Source organism: Microtus pennsylvanicus, chromosome 14, assembly GCF_037038515.1.
Source record: "Microtus pennsylvanicus isolate mMicPen1 chromosome 14, mMicPen1.hap1, whole genome shotgun sequence".
Taxonomy (NCBI): domain Eukaryota; kingdom Metazoa; phylum Chordata; class Mammalia; order Rodentia; family Cricetidae; genus Microtus; species Microtus pennsylvanicus.
This window is the reverse complement of record NC_134592.1, coordinates 32,463,311-32,484,816: the sequence shown is the minus strand read 5'-3', so window position 1 is coordinate 32,484,816 and position 21,506 is coordinate 32,463,311. Positions and strand designations below refer to the sequence as shown.

General features: G+C 49.2%; 1 protein-coding gene across 3 annotated transcripts in view; it reads right to left on the bottom strand.

Moving 5' to 3' along the window:
• Positions 1–21,506, bottom strand: part of Dpf3 (double PHD fingers 3) — a 275,295-nt gene that overhangs the window by 94,360 nt on the left and 159,429 nt on the right. For all 3 annotated transcript variants that reach the window (XM_075947683.1, XM_075947682.1, XM_075947684.1), the window contains exons 5-6: positions 17,049–17,144; positions 7,600–7,678 (exon numbers count right to left, since the gene is read on the bottom strand). In XM_075947683.1, the coding sequence (XP_075803798.1) occupies positions 7,600–7,678; positions 17,049–17,144 (175 nt within the window). The remainder of the gene's footprint in view (positions 1–7,599; positions 7,679–17,048; positions 17,145–21,506) is intronic.

The following is a 21,506-nucleotide window of genomic DNA, read 5'->3' as shown; positions in this document are numbered from 1 at the left end:
TAGTGTCTGCTCAACTAAATCCTTCCTTGTACAACAAGCCTGGTCTCCCCAGGTATTCTAAGAAAGAGGGGATTAAGGTGGGAGAAGAAATATTTCTTCAACCATATCGTGTGCAAACCCTCATATATATATATATATATATATATATATATATATATATATATGTCGTCACAGTCAGATGCCCTTCCCACTGCACACAGAGGACACGACACCCAAAACAAGCCATCTTCTCCAAGTCCTAGACAGCAAGTGGCAGAGCCTCAGCATGGCTTCAGACATCTCATTCCGGTCAGGGTAGTGCCTTCCCCAGCTCTCTCACCTGGCACAGGCCACACACACACACTCACACACACACACACACACACCGAGACTAGCACCAGGGCCTTTGACATCACAGTTCTTCTTTGAGGAAATAATAAAACATTATACAAAAACCAGGCCCAATAACATTTTGTCATGAATGGAGGAGGAGCACGTAGGAACCCTCCCCTCCCTATGGAGTGACAGTAATGGGGAAAGCATTTTCTTTAGCGGTATAGCCCTATGAGGTGCCCATACTTTTGTAATGACTCCTTACCAGAGGCCAGGTAGGCAACCCTAATTAAAATCATTGGGTCAGCAAACATAAATAAAAATGAGGACATGATACGGAAGAAGAAGAGAACTTGGTTGAAAAGAGAACCGTGGGAGTGAGAAGGGGGACAAGAGAGGGTAACAGGAGATGGACACCTTCAAAATACATTCTATTCCCTTGTGAAAAGCACCATAATGAAACCATTATTGTGTATAGCTAGTATCTGCTAAGACAAAACCGTGTGACGAAAAAGCTGCAATGTTGCTAACAGTGAGCAAATTCCAAACCATGCATTTAACAAGTTGACTACTGACCGCACACACCAGAACCATCATAAGCTGTGGCATGTTCTCATTGTGGAATACTATGTAGCCCTAGGATTGCTGCTGTAGAAACCCATCTGTTGACACAGACAGATATCATTCACTTGTACTGGTGAGAGGAAGGTGAGAGGACAATTGGGGAGGAAAGGAACAAATCACAGCGAATCCTACAAAACCTGCAGACTTTGTTCCTTTGGGGACTAAGGTGACAGCGGCTTCCCCTTCCCCTTCCTGACTTCTCTGCACAGATACTATTTCCATAGGTAAAGGGTTACTTGCAGAAATGAAAAGAACCACTTAGCACCATGGATAGAAAGGTTCCTGTGGATAAGAAGGCAATTCCAGAGGACACAGGTGGCTATGGCAGCATGCTCAGAGGAGCGGATGGAAGGACATCTGAGGGCAGGGAGGTCAGGGTCAAGCAGCAGGGCAGAGGAAACAGTGGCAGGCAAGGTGGTGGGTAGGCATCAAAGAGAAACTCCCTCACCCTGCCTCTGGCCAGCCCTGCAGGGACACTGGCACCTATGTCCAGGACACAACGGCATTTGAATATTTAAACAGGCCCGTCTTTGTGAGGACAAATGCATTCCATCTCCAGTGATCAATCCCTCCCATAGGCCCTGCTCCACAAATCAAGTTTCTGGGGCACCGAGCCTCCTCTGCCACCCCCTCATACATACACACACACATCCAAGGATCTGCAAGATAACAGCCAGAGACAACTGAGTGATGGGCCAGCCACTGCAGAAGGGCAGCAAGCCTGAAGGCCAAGTTATTGGCTTTTTTTTTTTTTTTTTGCCACGGTTTAAAGCACATCACACATGAGCCTCAGAGAATGCAGGCCTTCCTGCCCTCCCAAGGAAACTTTAATAAGACAGAAATAGTCGTCTGAATCTCCCTGCTACCCACAGGGTTAAATGAAACCACAGTGATCTGAAGGGAGCTGAGGGGAAAGATTTCCCGGGACCCTTATGGCTGCCCACCTCCCAGTCACCCATCCCACAGCCCCCTGATGTCCCACAATACACTCCTCCCTTCTGTTCCTGAGGCATCTGGTCTGGGCAGACAGCCTCACTAGGAAGCTGCTGTGTGGGAGGAGAGGAGGCCACGCTGCAGGGTGCCGATCAGGGAGGCCCAGAGCTCTGAGAGCCCACAAGGAGGAAACGCGACCGTCACTCACAGAACTGAACAGAGATCCACTTCACCCTAGCCCCTTCTCCCTCTAGAATAAACACAGTGGAAAAACAGATGTTCAGAGCGGGCAGAGACCCCAGGTCTTACTCTGACATGGTTGCACCCCACTACGATTTGAACGGGAAAGGCTCCCTCCACCCAGCCCTGACTCACAGAACACTTGGTCCCCAAGCTGGTGACACTGTTTGGGGTAAATGTGGACCCTTTACAACAAAGTGGGTCACTGGGGCAGCAGATCTGGTAAGTTGCAGCTTGGCACTGTGTCCACCCACAGCGTCACCCAAAGCATGTTCCCTGATCTGCTATAATGTGAGCAAGCAGACTCCTGTGCCTGCTGCCACAGCCTTGAGACAACATGAACTTTATCGTGCCCTGCCTGCCATGATGAACCAACTATATGCTTCCAAAGCAGGAGCCGAAGAAAATCCTTGTAAGGACGTGGATACCTCTAGCTGGGTCTCTAAGAGAGATCACCCTGCGGCGTAGACATTAGAAAGTCACAGGCCATATCTACAGGGACAAAGATCCCACAAACAGAGAATTGGTGTTGAGTGGACCTTCTTGATGTGTCAACACCAGGTGTGACCCAGAGGTGAGTCACACTCAGATGAGTCACTAACATCCACTAATGTTCTAGTGTGGTGTGATTTTAATAGATTTACATTTAAAAGCCTAGGAATCATGTACTCTATTCAATTACAATTATTACCTGACTGATGCATGTTTATTAACTAACTTCTAAAACATTTTCCCCCTCAGCTTTTGGGAGAACTCCCTGGTAGGAGGACGCTCTAAACCAGACCTAGACTGTGACTTTTCTAGGGCTTAAGGAAGTAGGGTCCGTGTCTTGGGGTTACCGTTGATCGGTTGTGTGACCTGGGGAAAGTCCCTTCACCTCTCTGAGCCTTCAGTTTCTTCACAGAAAAGTGAAGCCAGCTGTCTCTGTGGCTCAAGCTTACCGTGGGGGGGGGGGGGGGGTTTACGGGAGACAGTCTTTACAAAACTCCAGGCACACTTCCCTGCAAGCTATAGGCACACACTAACAAGACTGAAAAAATTCCGTGTGTCCAGCAAGAACACAGGGGCTTTCTTGTCCCTCCCAGAATGCCTCCCGTGTGCAGACTGAATGTTCTATGTCACCACCATCTTCTTCTCTGTCATGTTCCTTGAACAAAGAAACTATGAAAGTAGGTCTCTCCTTGGGAGTCTGCCCTGATGGACAAGGACGCTACAGAGCGATTCAGAACTGGAAGCCCTTAGGACAAGGCTGAGCAACTCAGGCAATGACTCCGAACACATCCCAGGAGCCCACACCCAAGGATTCTCTTCACATCTGTCCCCACTTAACACCCCGGCGAGAGCATGTGATAATGGCACTAGCAGGGCTCTATGTGACCGAGTAAATAAAAATCAGGTGCAGGAGTGTTGTGTGTTAGACTGGATGGCCGAGCTTTGTCATTGCTGAAAGAACGACCAAGGAAAGGGTTAAAGGAAGCCAGCTAAAGCAGCGAAGCAAGCCAGCATCCAGCTGCCTAGAGAATCCTGGGGCTGTAAGATTTCTAGGCGTGGGAGCTGGAAAGATGGCTTAGCAGATAGAAGCTATATGAGAATAAGGGACTGAGTCCTGATCCCACCACCCATGTAAAACACTGTGGCAGGATGGGCACCCATAACCCCAGCACTGCACGGAGTTGCAATTGGGAGGATGGCTGGGGCCTGCTGGCTACCAGGCTAGCTCCAGGCTCAGTGAGAAACAGACCCGGCTGGGAAGGAGCAAAGCAGAGCATCTGATATCTTCTCTGGTATCCACATGTGCATGCAGCCAAGCTCATAAGTGCACATATAACACATACATACACAGAGAGAGACAGGGACACACAAACACACAAGAGAGACAGGGATAGAGAGAGAGAGATCCAGGCAGCGAATGTTAAAAGGACTGGATGTTCAAAGTCCTCAGGTTGGAAAGAGAAGAACCAGCCATCCTCAAACATCAGCATGCTTATGAATCCCCTGAGAAGTGCAGGACCATGTGGGCTCCAGGCTGCCTCCTGAGATTCCGATGGAGCAAGTCTGCCCTGAGAGCCTGGAATCTGCATGTTCATGAGTGTCTAGGTTAGTTCTGCACAGGTGGTCCAGACCCATAAACACCAGCAGTCTAGCCCACAAAGCCCATTTCTGTTGCTTTGTTTTGAAAGGGATGAACACCTTTCCCGAAACAAAAGGCAGATAGTGGAGAAGCGGAACTTTAATCCTTCAGCTCGGTAAAATTTCAAAATAATTAATAGAGATTGGTTAGTTGCTAGAACATGAAGGATTCATGAGCGCACCATAGATTGGGTGAAGAAAATAAATTACACTTAGATGATTTAGTATTTCTGAGATGAAATAAATCTAATGGCTGAGTGAAAGGCAAAAAGGAAACCTCTATCATCTGAAGTTATCCGCTATGATAATATCTCAGCCACCCATTGTGTGGGGGAATCCTGGACCGCCAACATCAAAAGGCATCGACTACATTCAAGAACACATACTAGGAAGGGGCACAACCGCATCTGAAAAGAAATGGCTATTACCAACCCACATAAATCCAGAGAGAGGTGTTTGCGGTCCAAGGTGACCTAATATTTTCATAAATAACTCCAAAGATGGAGTGAGAATTATGCAAATCAAACCACAGATGATACAAAAATGGCAGGGACCGCAACGTCTGTGGAGAATGGAATTTAACTAGTGGGCAATGTCTTTAAATTTGCCTTTATTGAATCTTGTATATTGAAGTCACACGTTATTGTATCTGCTTATTGAGATTCGATGGGGCCAAACGCTGAGTGATTTATGGGAAGAAGGATAATCAAATGCCCCAGGAGAAAGAGTCTACACCTGGAGTCCAGACCCAGTGCTGGACAAATAGGAAGTGACGGGAGGTGGTTCGGCGTGCACAGAGCACTTGGGTGTTCTCTGAAAATGGGGGTCATTCCAAGAACTGGTGGATAAATCAAACAAGGCAATATCTATCCTTTGAGCTACTTGGCCTCGTGCCGCTTCCGGCAGAAGTGTTTCCAGACGGGAGTTCAGAGCAGGATGATGGCACCGGGATTGAGGAGTAAGACAGATCCAAGTTCATGCAAGAATACAGAGGATGCAAGACCAAAATGCTGAGCATGCCGACTTGTTGGGGAAGGAGACACAAAAGACAAGGGGACGTGGCAGACAGAGCAGTTCCAGCTCTCATTAAGGACACACACAGCTGGAATGGTGGAGAAAGGGCGGCTAGTGGGTAGCGCCATCCCATGGGACGCTGAAGGAGGGCGACCGGACACCTCTCTAGTTAGGATGCATTAGAGATGATTAAAAGCATTTCTTGTCCAACTCAGGGGTGAGGGGGTGGGCTTCGTGACCTCTCCAAAGGTCACTTCTACGCCTAGGGATCACCTGTCTGAAGGGCACCAGATAAAAATAAAGTCCATTAATCACCAAGCTGTCACACAATGTCCTGAGAGAGCCAGAATGAAGAAAGGCAAACTGCAACGGACTTTGCTTTGCAGGGGGGTGGGGTGGGGGAGGGAGGCGGTACGTATGTGGGCAGAGTCAAGGAAGCAGCTGCGGAGACTTCCGGAAAGCTGGTGCCATCCTGTGATGAGTCCTTCCAAGTCTTTCTTCAGGGGAAACAGGAGGAGGAAGTGACCCTATAGGGAGGGGAGCAGAAAACAGCCAAGGACACCAAGGGGCCCTAAACAAAGCTGGGGGGATTGGAGGAGAGGATCTGCTAAAAGCGCAGACCAGGAGCCAGGAAAAAGCAGGATGATATAAGGGCTCTGAGCAGAAGAGGAGGGCAAGGCAAGAAGTGAGCCAGGAGCCAGGCCAAGAGGAGAGCCAGGAGCTCTCCTTGGAATGCTACAAAAATTCTAGAAAGAGGCCAGAGAGTCGGCTTAGCTGGTAAGTGCATTTACCACCAAGCCTGATGACCTAGGTTTAATTCCTGGAACCCACAGAGGAAAGGAAAACCATCTCCTACAAGCTGTCCTCTGCCCTCCACACAAGCCATTGCATGTGCACATCCCAGCCAGATATACAATCTATCACCCATCAACGCAATAAGACCTTTTTCTGAAGTTGCAGAAATAGAGTAAAAAGTTAATCCCACTATCTGTAACAGCAGAAAAATCACATATTGGGAAACAGCTTTTTAAAAGAGAAACGGAGTAGTTATGTCTCAGCTTCAAAGCAAGAGATGGCACTGTTATTCGGGTGCCGTACACAGCTGGAAATCCTACCCTCTGCCCAGTCTCCCAAGGACCAGCAAGCTTGGGCTGTTCACATATCAGAACCCAAGTAAATGCTATTCGGAAGTGAGGCCCAGACCGAAGCTGGAGCTTCCTGCCAAAAGCCACCAGACCCCAGGCACTGATCCCCTCTCTTCCTGGAACACAATTGCTTAGGATGGCGACACGACCTGCAGACATCTCGGGAATGCCATCTGCGTGCGGTACTAAGCAGCCAAATGAACGCCATGGAGTTTGAGTTCTGGCAAAATGTATCCCACCAGACGTCATCTCCACAGGGCACAGAATTATCTTAAAATCAAGAGGCCAGTGAGGGGATTGGGGGAAGGAACCACCCCATGTGCTCCTTATGTACTATCCCCTGGCTTTCTTTGTCCTCGTAGAGCTGCAGAATTGGACAAGATGGAGAGGCACCCAGAGGGACCACCATGCCAGGCCCTGCCTTGTCTAGCTTCCTGCTGTTCTCAGAGCAGCCTGGTCCCAGTGGCCAAGCTCTGGGTTTCAATAGCAGATGAGAAGGGAAAGGAAGGTCCCCAGGCATGTGCTACTGATGGGTAGTCTTGCCATAGAGTGGGCAGAAATGTCCAATGGAGTGATAGCCAACAGGGCACGGCTGTGGAACCTACCCTGGCATGTGAGGAAAAAGAAAGCTACTGCCTTCTTGGTGACCACAGTCCCTCCTTGTCCCCCTCCCTTGGCCTCTAACATCAGACTCTAACACGGAAGCCAGGTAACTACTCTTCCAGTGATATTTCTGAATCAGGAGAGGAAGGGTGCAGATGAATCGAGGGCCATTCAAGCCATCGTCATATAAAGATTCATAACCAGTCCTGCCTAGGACAGGAGAGAAGGAGAGAGAAATGGAATTAGAGGGAAAGAAATGGAAAGTGACAGGAGCCAGTCACCTTTGTCGGAGAGTTTAGGGTGACACTTTTGTTTGTGATTCTGAACTGGAGAAAGATATAGAGGATGAGTCTCGAAAGAGACAGAGAACGTGGGAGAACGTAGGCGGAAAGCCAGAAAGAAGACCTGGCATCCTGGAGGGCAGCCAGAGAGGGTGGAGTCCTCTGCCAGACCGTCCACAGTGCCCAGAGCCCCGCCACAGCAGTGACAACAGGAGGGAATGTGGCCACCCAGAGCTGGAAGCAGAAAAGCCTGGTGCAGCCCAGAGCTGCCAAGGCAGCGCAGGAAGACTGGCTGACACAGCACGCAAGATACTCACTGTCACACACGTAGGGTTTGTCATGGTCTTCCTGAGAAGCAGCATCATGCCTCCTCCTGCCTCCTGCAGAGCCACGAGCCTGAGGAGACATTGAGCATGAGACACTTGTTACCACAGCCACTCAGCTCATGGGCATACACTCTTGAGGGCCCGCGTAAACCACCTGCATCACAGCCCCTGTTCCCATGCCAACCCTGCTTTACAAGCAAGACAACGGAGACCCAGGGGATCGGGTAACTTGTCCCAAATCACTCAGCTACTCACCCGGCTCGTCCTATTATTTTCATAATAACTCCAAGAAGGAGGTTTATAATAGTGGTCCTCTTGTATAGGGGAAGGGACTGTGGCAACAGAGAAGTGGAGTAACTTCCCCAGGGCCATTCATCTGCCAAATGCAGAGCCAGAATAGAAACAGGACGTGTGACTGAAAGGAGATGGCCTGGCCCGACTATGAAAATCCTCAGCTAGCGGCATTATTCTGGTGGGAGTGCGGGGGTGGGGAGCAAACTGGACTATGTAGGGAAAACATGGGGTTACATCTTTAAAGGTTTTACTTGTCCTGAACACCCTTGGTTTCCTGGTTAGTGTGAGGGAAACTATTTTGTGCAGCCATATACTCTTGCCATCGTGAGGGTCTGACTCCCCGCAGACCCACAGCAATGGAGAAAGCCAACTGCGACTGACCCCTCTGAAGCCGTGAGCCATACTAAAACCCCACTCTCTCCAGGGCTTTCCCACAGCAAGTCTAACTGATGCAGTCCCATATCTGTCCAATACAGGGATTTCTACTTTTCCACCACACAGCGCCTCTCTACCTCACTGACAGTGTAGAAGATGCCACGCTGCTTGCTGTACACGCTGGTCACCTGATGAGCACCCTGGGGGTGGGGGACGGGGAATAGAACTATGGTGTCCCCCCAGGTTCCTGGACCCACACTGCCTCCTCCACCATGTTTGACCTTCACAGTAGGGGTGGGCTCCTGTACGAGGTCAACCTCAGGCCTCCAGCTGGGGACCTTAACCTTCAAGGTCAATTAGAGCTGGATTTCTGATACCCACCGTAGCCCTGTGTCTCCCTGGGTGGGTCATGTGACCAGGGGGGACTGGGATAAGAAACAAGACTTCAGGGGTAACAGAGACGAGCCTGAAAGGCTGCCAACAGCTCTGCATCCCAAACAGCGGCTACCAGAAAAGAGCAAGGCTTATGTATAAGCTACCATAAGCCCCATGCCAGCCTTCCTGCCGCACCTTAGCCTCCTCCGGGTCAGGCGTTGCTAATGGGTAGCAGTAAACTCCCAGCCATGGAAAGGGCTGGCTGCAGTCTTCGGGGACAGAGGGGAAGGTCAGCAGGAGAGGAACACGACAGGGCAGAGGTCTGGAGTGCCAGCCCAGGATCTGCTTTAGGGAAGTGGGCAGAGGATTCACCGTGGAGAGGCCTGGGATGGATTCCCCCACACATACACACTCACAAATGTAAGTCTTCACATCTTTCTGGGGGCTTCCCTGTAGACAGGCCCACTCTCCAGGCCTGTGGCACTCGTTCCCAAAATACAAGCCCCTCACAGTCAACTCCACCTGCCAAACTATCACTTTTGTCTTCTCCTCTGCTTGTCTTTTCGGAAAAGGAAAAAAAAAAAGTGAAATTCCACCTCCCTCCTCCTCGCTACCTCCCTAGCCCAAGCCCTATTATGGATAGTCAGTAGTAGTTCCCGTCCTCCTTTCCCTCCTCCTCCTCTTCCTCCCCATGCCCTCGTTATGCAGAACTAAGCCCCGGAGGAGCTGCAAACTCTGGCCATCACCCTGAGGCACTGACAGACACTGTGTCTAGGATGCTAAAGGTGGTCACCTTAGGGCCCTGGCTCTCCCCGCACTTCCTCAGTGAGGCCAGAGACAGCTTGACATGCACAGCCGGCAGCCCTGTCACAGCTCCCTGGAGCAGGTAAAACTAAGTCAGGCAGAATGACGAGGCCACAGCAAATGCCAGAAGGGGCTCTACAAGACTGGCCCTGTGTCAAGGCAGGAGAGGAAGGGAGAACAGGAGCACCTGGGGCTTCTGAGGGAGGCAGCAAAGGGAAAGAAGGGTGCTACTGGGAGCCAGGCTCCCTCCCCCTGCTGCTGGGCTGACCAGCAGGGAGCTGCATGCTCCCACACTCCACATGCACTGGTCTTGCCCAATAGAGATAAGGGCCATAGGGCATCTGAGGCGATGCATGTGGGTTCTCCTAAGGCAATGGAATTCTTCATCTCCTGGAAGACGCAAGCTCATCAACTCAGAATCCTACGTTTCTTGCTCAAATGCCACTTCCTCCAAGAAGCCCTCCCCAGCCCACTGGTGTCTACTTGCTTCATTCTTTCTCTGCCTCTGTTTTTTGTCTGGTCACAGCATTGTCGTTATCCAGCACTACATGGACATGTGTTAGCTCATTCGTTGATTTTATTTTTTTATCTGTCCCACGAGAGGTAGAGTCCTGCGTGGGCCACCACTATTCCTGGAACCAAGTACATTCCTTAAACAGTTGCCAGGTCATTGCATCGATCCATCAGGCCACTGTTGAGTTGACCATTCTTCTTCCTCTTCCTCATCTGTATCCCAGTGCCCAAAGGACATCAGCTGATCCTGAACTCCCCAGGAAAGTTCCCGGCTAGGGCTCTACCTCCCCACTGCCCAGCCTAACCCATCCTGCATGACCACCTGCCCGAAAGGAATAAGAAGGGGGAGCATGAGGTCTTCCATGGCCAGCTGTGACACACATACACGGCCAATGGCGGCCTACCGCCAACCCAACAGTCTCACCCCAGCTTCATGCTGTGTCTACATCTTTGTTTTCATGGTTTCTTTTATGGTCACCTCAACCATGCCATCCACCACCAACCTACATTTCAGCCCGGCCAGCGTCCCACTCCTCCCAAAACCCTCCTGCCACAATGCAGAGTAAGCCAGCTTTGTCTTGAAGTCTGATGGGCCTAGACTTCAATCCTAGCTGTCTTTGTCAGATGTTCGTTACTATAACAAAAAGCCTGAGGTAAGGACTTTGGTAAGGAAAAGAGGTTTATTTTGGTTCATGGATCTGGAGGTGCAACTTGTTGGGGACTCATCTCATGATACCCTTCTTGCTACCAAAATCCATAGGTGAAACAGGGAGACCGCATGTGTTTCTCTTTCACCCCTTCTCCCTCTTCTTATTGACCCCCAAGAACCAATCAGGAAGCTTGACCCTGTCCTTACTTAATAACCCTAGCCATTTTCCAAAGGCTCCTTCTAAATGCTACAGCCATCCAATCTCTGACTTCTCCACATCTCCCGAAGGATTTTAAATGTCAGCACACGAAGTCTCACAGACACACAAGCCAAATCCAAACAACAGATAGCACCAGCTGTGTGTCATAGAACGAGCTACCCCTCTGAGCCTTAGCTTACTTATAAAATGGGCAACGACAGACCAGATATGTGGGTACATATCTGTCACCTCAGCACTCAGGAGACAGGGGCAGAAGGAATACTGCAGGTTTAAACCAACCTGGTCTACACAGAAAGTTCCAAGGCTACTTAGAAAGACTGTGTCTCTCTCAGTCAATACAAATATAAGTGGATAAATAAATGGACAGAGAAACACCCCTGCAGCACAGTTGCTGTGACAGCTAGGGTTAGGAGTGTCAAGCCACAGGACATAGCATTAAGCCCACAGGAAGTGTTCAGTCAGTTCTTGACCCCTCCATGACCGTGTGGATCCTCTGGGCTTCATGTTTGGTTAGCACGCCATGAGAAGTCTGCAGTACTCTTACTGTATTAGCATCTCCCCAGTTTGAGTCTTGAGTCCTTGAAGGGAAATATGGCATTTTATAGTTTATCATGAACCCCATCATTTTGCTGTGTGCACAACACAAAGCTCTTCCACACATATTAGCTCAGGGGCTTTTGGAAGAGTCCTTTAAGTTGGGACCAATCATGCCGCTGACACTGACTTGCCAATTGGTGCCAGTTATGAATGAGTCCATGACTTGCCCACAGTCCCAGAGCCAGTGGAAAGAGCAGGACAGGTTTCTAGACTCTGAAATAGAACCATTTGAACCTTACCCTCCAAATGTGACCCGTCCTCCCTCCCCAAGGATGCTCATCTTTCCATTCACACACTGGGGGCCCTGTGGTACAGTCTTACTGACCATAAGTGGGAAGGCTCAGGAAGAGTCAAGTAATTGCTATCCCAAGCCTAATTTAACTCCAACCTGGGTCACCAGAGTCTACCTTTAAGGGACTTGGAACTTGAAAGCAGTGAGCTCTGTTGGTCACCTGGATTGTATGGATTCATAAACTCAAAAGCTCTAGAGTCCTGTATACAGAGGAGCTAGGAAACCCAGGTAACAGAGAGAAGAGAGAGGACGCAGAGGCCACAGACAGGATCCTTAATCTCCTCAGTCCTGATTCCATCACCTCCCTACCCTTCTTGTGATCTGGATCTTCAAAGATCACTCACATTTGGGACAATGACCCTAAGGTTTCAAATCCTTCTCATTTAAGCTTAAAGCCATTGAGCTTCCTATAACAGAGACCCAGAATGAAGACAGACTCCAGGCAAGGGAAGTTAGTTTTTCTACAAAAGCTGCTCTCGAGTAGTATCCAGGGATGAGCATCAGGCCTCTTCCCCTATAGGCTGGAGATAATGGCTCCCCAGTTAAGAGCACTTGCTGCTCTTCCAGAGGACCAGGGTTCAGTTCCCAGCACCCACAGTTGGCTTTACAGCCAGGAGATCCAACACCCTCTTCTGGCCTCTGAGGACACCTGCACTCATTGCACATGACCACACAGGCATAATTAAAAAATAAATATTTTTGACAAAAGCTATTCTCCTGGTGCCACTAAAAGACTAATCGCCCTTTTCATTCTCGTTTTCTCACAAGCATACAGCGGGGTTTTCCAGAGGCTACATGACATTTGACAGGGCCTTCAGGGTGCTCGTGTATATTCATGAGCTACATTCATAAGCTGAGTTTTGTCTTAATTTCGAATAGAGCACATCATTATGAGATTAATGCCACCTGTTATACTCAGAACAATAGCTTTGAGGGCTGTCAGTATTTGTTAAGGGTGTAAAGAATTCCTGAGGCAGAGAGAGAAGGGGAGGGGACTGCTCAACTACCTTGCCATTGAATGCCAGGTCGTCAGACCAGCAATACCCCGGAGCTTATTATCATCCAGGCAAGGACTTAGCCCCCACACCCCAGAACTAGCACACCAGAATTTGCTCTTTGGCAACACCCCTGGGGTTGAGGGATATTTGATCCCACTGTGAACCCTGAGTTTGCATTTGTGTTCATTAAATAAAATTAACCTGGGGTCAGGAGGCTGTGTCAGCAACTAGGAAGTAATTGTAGCACCTCAGAGCACATCCAGGATAGAGAGACACAGGAAGAGATACAGCGGGGTTTGGGGTGACACAGGTTTTCCTGGTTTGGCAAAGCGGAAGCGTGGGTCTTCCTTGCATGCCAGCAAGGAGAGAGGGTTAGCTAGCTGCTGCTCACCCTCTATGGGCTCACAGGTGTTCCCAGTCTTTGACTCTTGAGTCTCATTCGTAACTAGGACAATAGAGATTTAGTTAAAGCTACCTTTAGTGGCAGCAACAGGGCCGGTTCCTGCGGAAGCAGAATTATCACCTGGCTGCAGCCTGAGAGGCCAGGTTGCTGCCAGAGAAGCAGGCTGATAGCTGCGGAGTTGCAGTTGCTGGCTGAGATAGCAGCAGATTAAGGTGCAGCCACTGTGCTGAAATTAAACAACACCCTGGTGTCTTCGCTCACCATGAGTGCACCAACGATTACTAATTTGATTGCTTGATAATACAAGGATTAGTCGCAAGGACTTCATGAATGTCTTAGGTTAAAGTTGACATTGACACAATTATTAGTTGTTGGGTTTGCACTGTCCTTTCCCCTCAGAGAACGTATGGGATTAAAACTCAGAAAGTTAGCCACTTGGCTTCCAAAGGCTTTATTGGGCACTCAGTATTGACTCTATGCTATTATTCCCAACTGGCTGATGGCCCAGGTCACAGAAGTTACATGATTTACACAAGGTGCAGTAGGTGGTAGAGCTAAGATTGGCTTCAAACTCACTACTGAAGGCCTGGCCCCCTCCGCGTGTCCGGAGCAGCTAGGGTCTTGTCAATGGTATGTTGGAGGTTGGGCTGCTCCTGCGTTCCCAACAAGCTCCCGGGTGAGGATGAAGCTGTAGCCCAGACCACACAGGCAGATGTCAGGCCCCATGTGGTTGCTCCAGTGGCCAGAAAGTTCCAGCGGCAGCTGCACACCCATGTAAAGGCTCAGAGCTGTGGGTGAGGCAGCTTCCCACCCCTGTTCAGCCTAGCTCACAACACCCCTGCTTCCTCCATGGCTCTCAGCATGGTGACATGTCCGCAATGTCGCTCACTGTATAACCGGAGCTATTGGCTGTCACCCAGTCATGAAGTTCAAACATGACTTTTCTCCTTGCCCTCCTCATTCAGTTCATTCATTCAGCCTAGACATGCAGGGTCCCGGGCCAGGCAGGACTCAGTAGGAAAAGCATAACTTGTCTTCAAATTCTTTCTTTCTGACCAGATTGAGCAAAATTGAGCAAGCTGCTTAACCTTTCTAGAACACCAAGCCACCCTTGTGCTGCCACATTTTCTAGTAACTGCTTTTCTGAAAGGGATGAGATGAACTAGCTGGGAGTGTGGCTCAGTGGTTAGCAACCAGTTAGCACATTTAAACCTGGGCTTAGCCCCCAGCATCCCCAAACCAGCAAAAATAAAAATAAAATAATAAAAGAGAGGCGTGCTTTAATCTTAGTAACATTTTAACCAGGCATAACAAAAGAGTTATTGTTAAAAACATAAAAATTAACAGTGAGGTGTTCTGAATTCTTTTCATCACTCTAAGACATCAGAACATAGTGTGTATTTTGTATTTACAGCTCCTTCCAATCTGGACTAGCATGTGCTGGGAGCCGTGTGCAGCCAGCGGCTGCTGCAATGCGTTCTCGGAAACGGAGACTACAGAACATAAAACCCCCAGAACAGCCTCATGGTTCTCTATCGTGGGCTCACTCAGGAGCCCTTGACTCTGTCTGGTTTGGAGTGTATATAAGGGCCAGGCGGTGCTGTCGCTCCTAACACCTCCACGGAAAAGACAGCCAAGCCCTACTCACTAACGGCAATTTCCATCTTCGACCCGGAGAACCAGGACCATGCTCCACAGTGTACTCTTCAAAGTCTGGCAGGGGCAGGAGAGGGGTGGAAGCAGGTTGGGAGGTACACAGCTCTTGGCATTCACAACAGGCACAGCAACTCCATGCCCCTATGTCTCCTTCAGTGACGAAGTAGATGTTTCTTTTATTACTGCCACGCACACACCATGGTGAAATAACACGGCCAAGCAAGTTCATCCGCAGCTGCAGAGAACCATTAGGTGAAACCCTGGTGAGGAACATCATAGGAGAGAGACTGGGCCACGACAGACGCTCTGATCAGTTCAAACACCGCTAAAGGCAGAACGGCAGGCAGCATGCAACCTACACACCCCAAGTGATAAGAAGTACGTATCGCCACCCAGGAAGGATGTTAACCCCTCAGAGTAGACACACGCATACACACAGAGATCCTGGATCTAGTCAAATCTCCAAGCAACCGTAGTGCTTCTTGACGCACAGAGAACATGATCCAAGACACCCCGTGGATTCCTGAACCCCAGAGAGTATTGTATGAGCCCTATAATTGAATGCCTTGTCCATCTTAACTAAGTATTTATCATGTACCATGACCCCAACTTCTGTTCTTCTGGGGTGAAAAAGCAAATGCAGCACAAATCCCTTTCTCCTTCACAGTTTTCACAGGGAGAAGGGTCATTCCTACTACAGAGTTTGCCAACCTTAGCATATAACACTTTCCTCAAAACGTAAGAAGAGAACTTATGCTCTTTTACTTCAAGGAAAGTACTGATGGACTCTCTTTGACATATACGAATTGTTGGTATTATAACAATTGCACTTCTAGGCTGGTAAGTATAATAAGGGTTATTTGAACATAAGCACAGCAATACGACCAGCCTATCTGATATGACAACTGCTAGATAATTAACATGCAGGCAGCATATATAGAGTGGACACACTATATATGTGTATATATGTATAGTTATAGTTATATGTAAGTGTAGTTAGTAGGCATTAGAAGAAGGAATATTTGTGCCTTGTATAAAAGTACCTAATAGAGGTACCCACTGGACTATATAATGAAATGTACAGGATCTACTTCCAAATACTCTAGTGGGAAACAAGCGCATAAACCAACAAACAATAAGTAAGAGAAACGAATGCATTTGACAAAATGGTGGAAATGCTGGTAATTGATGAGGACGGTAGCAGCCTGATAAAACTGCACCATCTGATAGCAGGCCTGCCCAGACTGAGAACTGAGGCCCTTATCAACAATGGGAGCATCTTAGCGCACTGCATAGCCAGCACTAGACAACATGGAACAATCACCTGGGAAGGTGTTTATACTATAGCTCAAGGCCTGATCCCAGACCCAATAACTGAACACGGGCCCTTGGTGCCTAATTTCAATAGATCCTCTCCATGGCACTACTGTCTACACAGTGCAGGCTTACAGTAACTATCAGTGGGCCCAGACCCACAGGGCCCACAGGACTGACTTCTCACCCATTGGTAGGGGTGGTCCTACCTAGAACTAATAGGAGCTAGACCCTTGGCCCTCAAAAGTGGACTCTCCAGTGAAGAGTCATAGTCCTCCCCTGGAGGTCTCCCTCTACCCGGTTGTCATGATGCCCTTGGATGTCACTGGGGGTGATCCCAGAACACTTTCCTGAACCAGACCCTAGAGAATCAAATAGAACTTCTTAAGACACGGTCTTGGTCACTCCCTTCCCCTTGGGAACTAGCCAGGATTTTCTTTCTCCCCATCAGGGTTTCTCTGCCATTTCCAACTCTGACCCCTTCCTTGTTCATTTCGGGGCCACGTGCCTCTAAAGTTCATGCAAAATCCATTCAGGGGAAACACCAGTCACAGTCTGGCTCCTTCCCCAACCGGCTTCTGCTCTCTCTGCCCAGGGAAGCATGTCCCAGGGCAGGTGTCCTGATTCTGTCATTCTGGAAAAAAAACTCTAGAAACAGCAGGACAAGACCTCCTTTCATAATGGGGTCTCAGACAACTCTCCCCACCCTCTGCTCTCCCGAGCCGAAGCCCCTCAGAGATACCTCTGCTTCCTCTCCTCCCTCTTGCTGGCTCTGAACTTTCCAGTCATGCTCAGCCTGGGCTCCCCTAGCATCTTCCTCATCTCTGAGTAATAGCATCCAAGTGTGTCTATCCAGGTAGGGATGGGACTACTGTCAACCCCAGCGGGACCGACAGCTTGCCAGGCCTTGGCGTTCTGAACTCCTCCCTTGCGCCCCCTTCCCCACTTACCCGTCCTCTGGTCCTGTTCTTCCGCTTGGGAATGTCCTCTTCCAAATCCTCCTCTTCATTCCCTTCTTCTACATTTTCGTCATTTTCCAAAACCCTCTAAAATGACAAGAAAATCAAAGACGAGACTTGAGAGATGAAACGCCACAGCAGGGAGAACCATCAAAGGGTGTGTTGGGGTATTCTGGGGTTTTGTTCTTCAGCAAAGCAGGGGTACAGCTGCCGCCGAGGAGTGGGACATCTCTTTGCAGCTGGTACTCCTTCAAACCCTCAGGCCCCTTCCAACCAAATCTTGCCAGAATACTGGCCTTTCTCAATTCGTTTTAGCCCCCACTCCCTAAAAAGAGGTTTTTGGCAAAAGCCTAAGAATGCTTTCCCACATGGGGCCAAGTTGCCTTATCAAAATGGCGTGTTCCTTTATTTCTGAAAGGCCACCTGGGAACATAAAAAAGCCATTTCTCCTTTCTCTACCTTTGTGAAACTTTGCCCTGCTTGATGAAAGCAAGGAACTTCCTGTCTAACTGGCCAAGATACAGCCTGAATATGCCACCTGGAGTAATCTACTGTTGGGCTGTTTTTAAGAAAAATAAATTTTCCTCAGGGTGTTAGTGACACGGGCCTGTAATCCCAGCACAGGAGGAACAGGAGTTCAAGGCCACCCCCACCCAGTTACATAGAAATCTAAGGCCAGCCGCGATCACGTGTGAGGCTCTGTCTGGGGGTGGGGGTGGGGAAGAATAAATAGATTTTCAGCACAGCCCATGACTTACAATAAAGCTTCAAGTTCATACATTCAAATGAGCCCCCAGAGCACGGCAGCTTACAAGAGCCAGTTTCCATTCTAACGGTGCATAAACTGAGGCTGACAACAGTTTTGATGTTCACAGTTGTCCAGCAAGACCACGACCACAGCAAGGTCAGTGTGGTGAGCTTCGCTTCCCACTCCTTCCCTAGCCCTTGCTACTGAGACTCCTCGGAGGCCTTGCAACAGACACTCAGGCAGAACCTGAGCATTCATTCCCTCCACAGATGGAAAGGGGAGCAGGAAATGCACCTCCAGGTCAAAGGTGAGGTAAAGGATTAGGGAGGACCCAGTCTACTGGGGAGCAGGATAGGAAGAAATGGTCTTGGAGCCCAGTCAAGTCCATGTCAGGGACCCACAAGGTGGGAGGAGCTTTTCGTGAACTCATGTCCCCTGACTTCTTCTCAGCAGCTGATAGCATATGGTGGTTTGAGTGAGAATGGCCTCCACAGGCTCATATATTTGAATTCTGGGTTCCTAGTTGGTTGAACTGTTTAGAGAGGATTAGGAGGTGTGGCCTTATTGGAGGAAGTGTGTTATTGGGGGTAGGTTTTAAGGTTTCAAAGCCCCATGCCAGCCCTGCCCCCTCTCTCTGCCTGTGGATCAGGATGTGAGCTCTCAGCTACTCCTCCAGAACCATGCCTGCCTGCCTGCTAACGATGATCATAGGCTAACCCTCTGAAACTGTAAGCAAGATTCCAAGTAAATGCTTTCGTCTAGAAGCAACCTTGATCATAGTGTTTCATCACAGAAATAGAAACCCCAGACTAAGACACAGCACTCACAGATAGCTCTGCCAACCTCAACATCAAAGAGAAATGTCCTTATCTGCTAAATGCGGCCTCTGGCCCATCGCTAGAAGATGCTGACTGGGGTCCAGAGCAAGTGTCTTGACTTTCTGACCTTAAAATGGGATCACTAGTCTAGCCAGGCAAGGCCGGATCAGATGCTCTACCACCTTGGGTAAAAATCGTGGGTGCTGCTGTTATCTGTATCTTACAAACCTCCCAGGTCTTGAACCCATCAAATCACAGCAAGTGCCAAGTGCTGGTACCTAAAGGCCATTCATTGCCTCTGGCATCTCAGTACATTTCTGATACCCCTGTCAGGTGAAGGCCATCGGGCAGGTTCCTAAGTGTCTTACAGTCTTTCAGTTCGGGAACAATCTGATTGCTCCCCGGGGTCCCATCCTACTTGACATCAGCTTGTAACTCTAGAAGCCTGAGTCTAAAACACCAGCCTCCGAGACACTACCCCCTTGCGCTGTCATTTCCTGCCATGCAATCCTGAATCCAGAAGCCCAGCTACCCAGCTCATTCCATGGGAGGAGACATGAGTTCCTAACAAAGGAAACTCCGCTGGAATTCAGGATGGGGAGCAGGAGTCAGGAGGTAGGAGTGAAGGATGTGGGACATCCAACATAACTGACTCCTCCCCACCACCCTGTCACCTACTGGCAGCCCCTGTGCATAGACATCTGAAAAACAGATACACTGAAAATGCCTTTCCCTGCTATTACGCTAGATAGCTTTGATTGTAATGGTGACAATGATTTGTGCTTGTGTTTTTAACAGTAAAGAGGGAGAAAGAAACAGGGAGGAAGAAAGGAGAGAGGAAGGGAAGGAAGGAGGGACAGAGGGAGGGGGAAGAGGGAGGAGGGAGGAGGAGGAGGGGGAGGGGAGGATCTCCTAACTTATCAGTTCCACCACCGCCCCTGCACTGTCTCCTCTCCATGCAGGGCAGGAATGGAAGGAATCTTTATAAAATCCAAATTCACTGCCCTGGACAAAATCCTCCAAGGCCTCCTTCTCATTTCACATGAAGCCAAAGGAGCCACAACTAGGTCTCCTGAGGCCTGAAGGGGCTGGCTCCTGCCCACCTGTCCTGCCTCCCCACCCCCAACACTGTACTCTGACCACAGGGCCTTCTATCAGTTCACTGGACAAGATGGGCACTGACCTGTCTCAGAGCCATCACCCTAGGGATCTTACATCACTGGTTCCCATCATCCCACAGGACCATGGTTAAACCCATGTCCCCTAGGACACTGCCTAAACTCTGCCCCTCCTTCAGCTCCGCTTCCTCCTACTGGCCTTCATTCATCCAAAACTGCAATTCTCTTATTTGTTCGCTTGTTTTCCTAACTGCATGACACGCTCAAATTCAAGTGGCCACCAGCACCCCAGTGCCTGTTCAAAAGAAGCCACTTCTATCAGTCAAGTGCATACATGAATTGTCGAGTAAACGTGAACGGAAGAGAACACCGTCGATTTATTATCTATACCATTTTGCAATGCAAAGTCAATAAGAACTTAAGTGGTTCATGGTCTACTTTCAGCTTCATGCAACCTGGACAGCACAGTCCCACGCTGTGCACTGGCGGCCACACTGCCAACACCAGGATTGATGTCATGATGGTGATACAGTGGCCCTGGACAGCACAGTCCCACGCTGTGCACTGGCAGCCAAGCTGTGCACTGGCGGCCACACTGCCAACACCAGGATTGATGCCATGATGGTGATACAGTAGCAGCATGTCTCCTGACCCAGAACCACATGAAAGCAGACTTGCTCCCAGCTTTACAGTATGTCACTAGCTATCCGGGCTTCTGGGCACCGGATCTGTACCAATCACTGATTCTGTCAAAGTACACTAATAGAGCAAAATACTAGCAACGGGGCAGCAGGACATACAGAGATGACACGCCTTGCTTCAAACTCTGCAAGTCCAAACACAGGGACTAATGCACAGCTAGCTAAGCACACACACAGTGAAAAAAGTGATTAGTGTCCCAAACGCCTAAGTTTAAAAAGTCTGCTCTGGTTATGGGGGACCAAGAAAGGTTCAATGGGGAAGGTGGCACTGGGGCTGGGCCTAACGACTGAATGGAATCATAGGTGGAAGAAAACATGGACCAGAGGCTCAGAGAGAGACAGCTGAGGAAGGGGAGACGGAGTCTGAACACCAGCCTAAAGCAGAATGGGGAAACCGAAGAAGCCCATGGCTACCGTGCTAGATTTATTTAGTGGAAGCAAAGATACATTAGGAAGGAGGTGATAGAGGCAGAGCTGTGCTTAAGACTAACATAGCAAAGCAGGACAAGTGGGACAGAGGGAGGATCAGAATCAGGGTCCCCAGTCATCCACTCAAGCAGGTGTTTTTGTGCACCTGTGTCAAGCTGGGCTTGCGTGCTTGAGATGAGTTAGTGAGGAGGTAGGCAGAGGCTGCCCACCTTGGCGGGTGAATATTCCACCGGGAGAATAAACAATCACGAAAAATAAAATCCAAAGAATACTAAATGGTGATAAGTGCATTATAAAGAGAAAAAAGAGAAGCAGAGTACAGGAACGAGATGGGTGCAGGGTATGGCATTAATCACAGTGGCCAGGGCACCCAAAGGTGAGCACTAACCTAAACGTCGATTCTGGGGGAGAAAGACCTCTGGAAGGCAGCTCACCAATGGAAACAAAGGCGGAGGATGTTGGTGATGAGAGAGGTTAAGCTTAAGGAGACAGGAGAGGTCAGGAATCCCTTCACCTTTTCTCTCCATTTTGCTATGAGCCTAAAGACCTCAGGGTTTTAAAGAGATCTTTATTTTAAAGACTTTCTAGGGCATGGGTGGAGCAACCATTGAGAAAGCAATTAGACACTCAGCTCA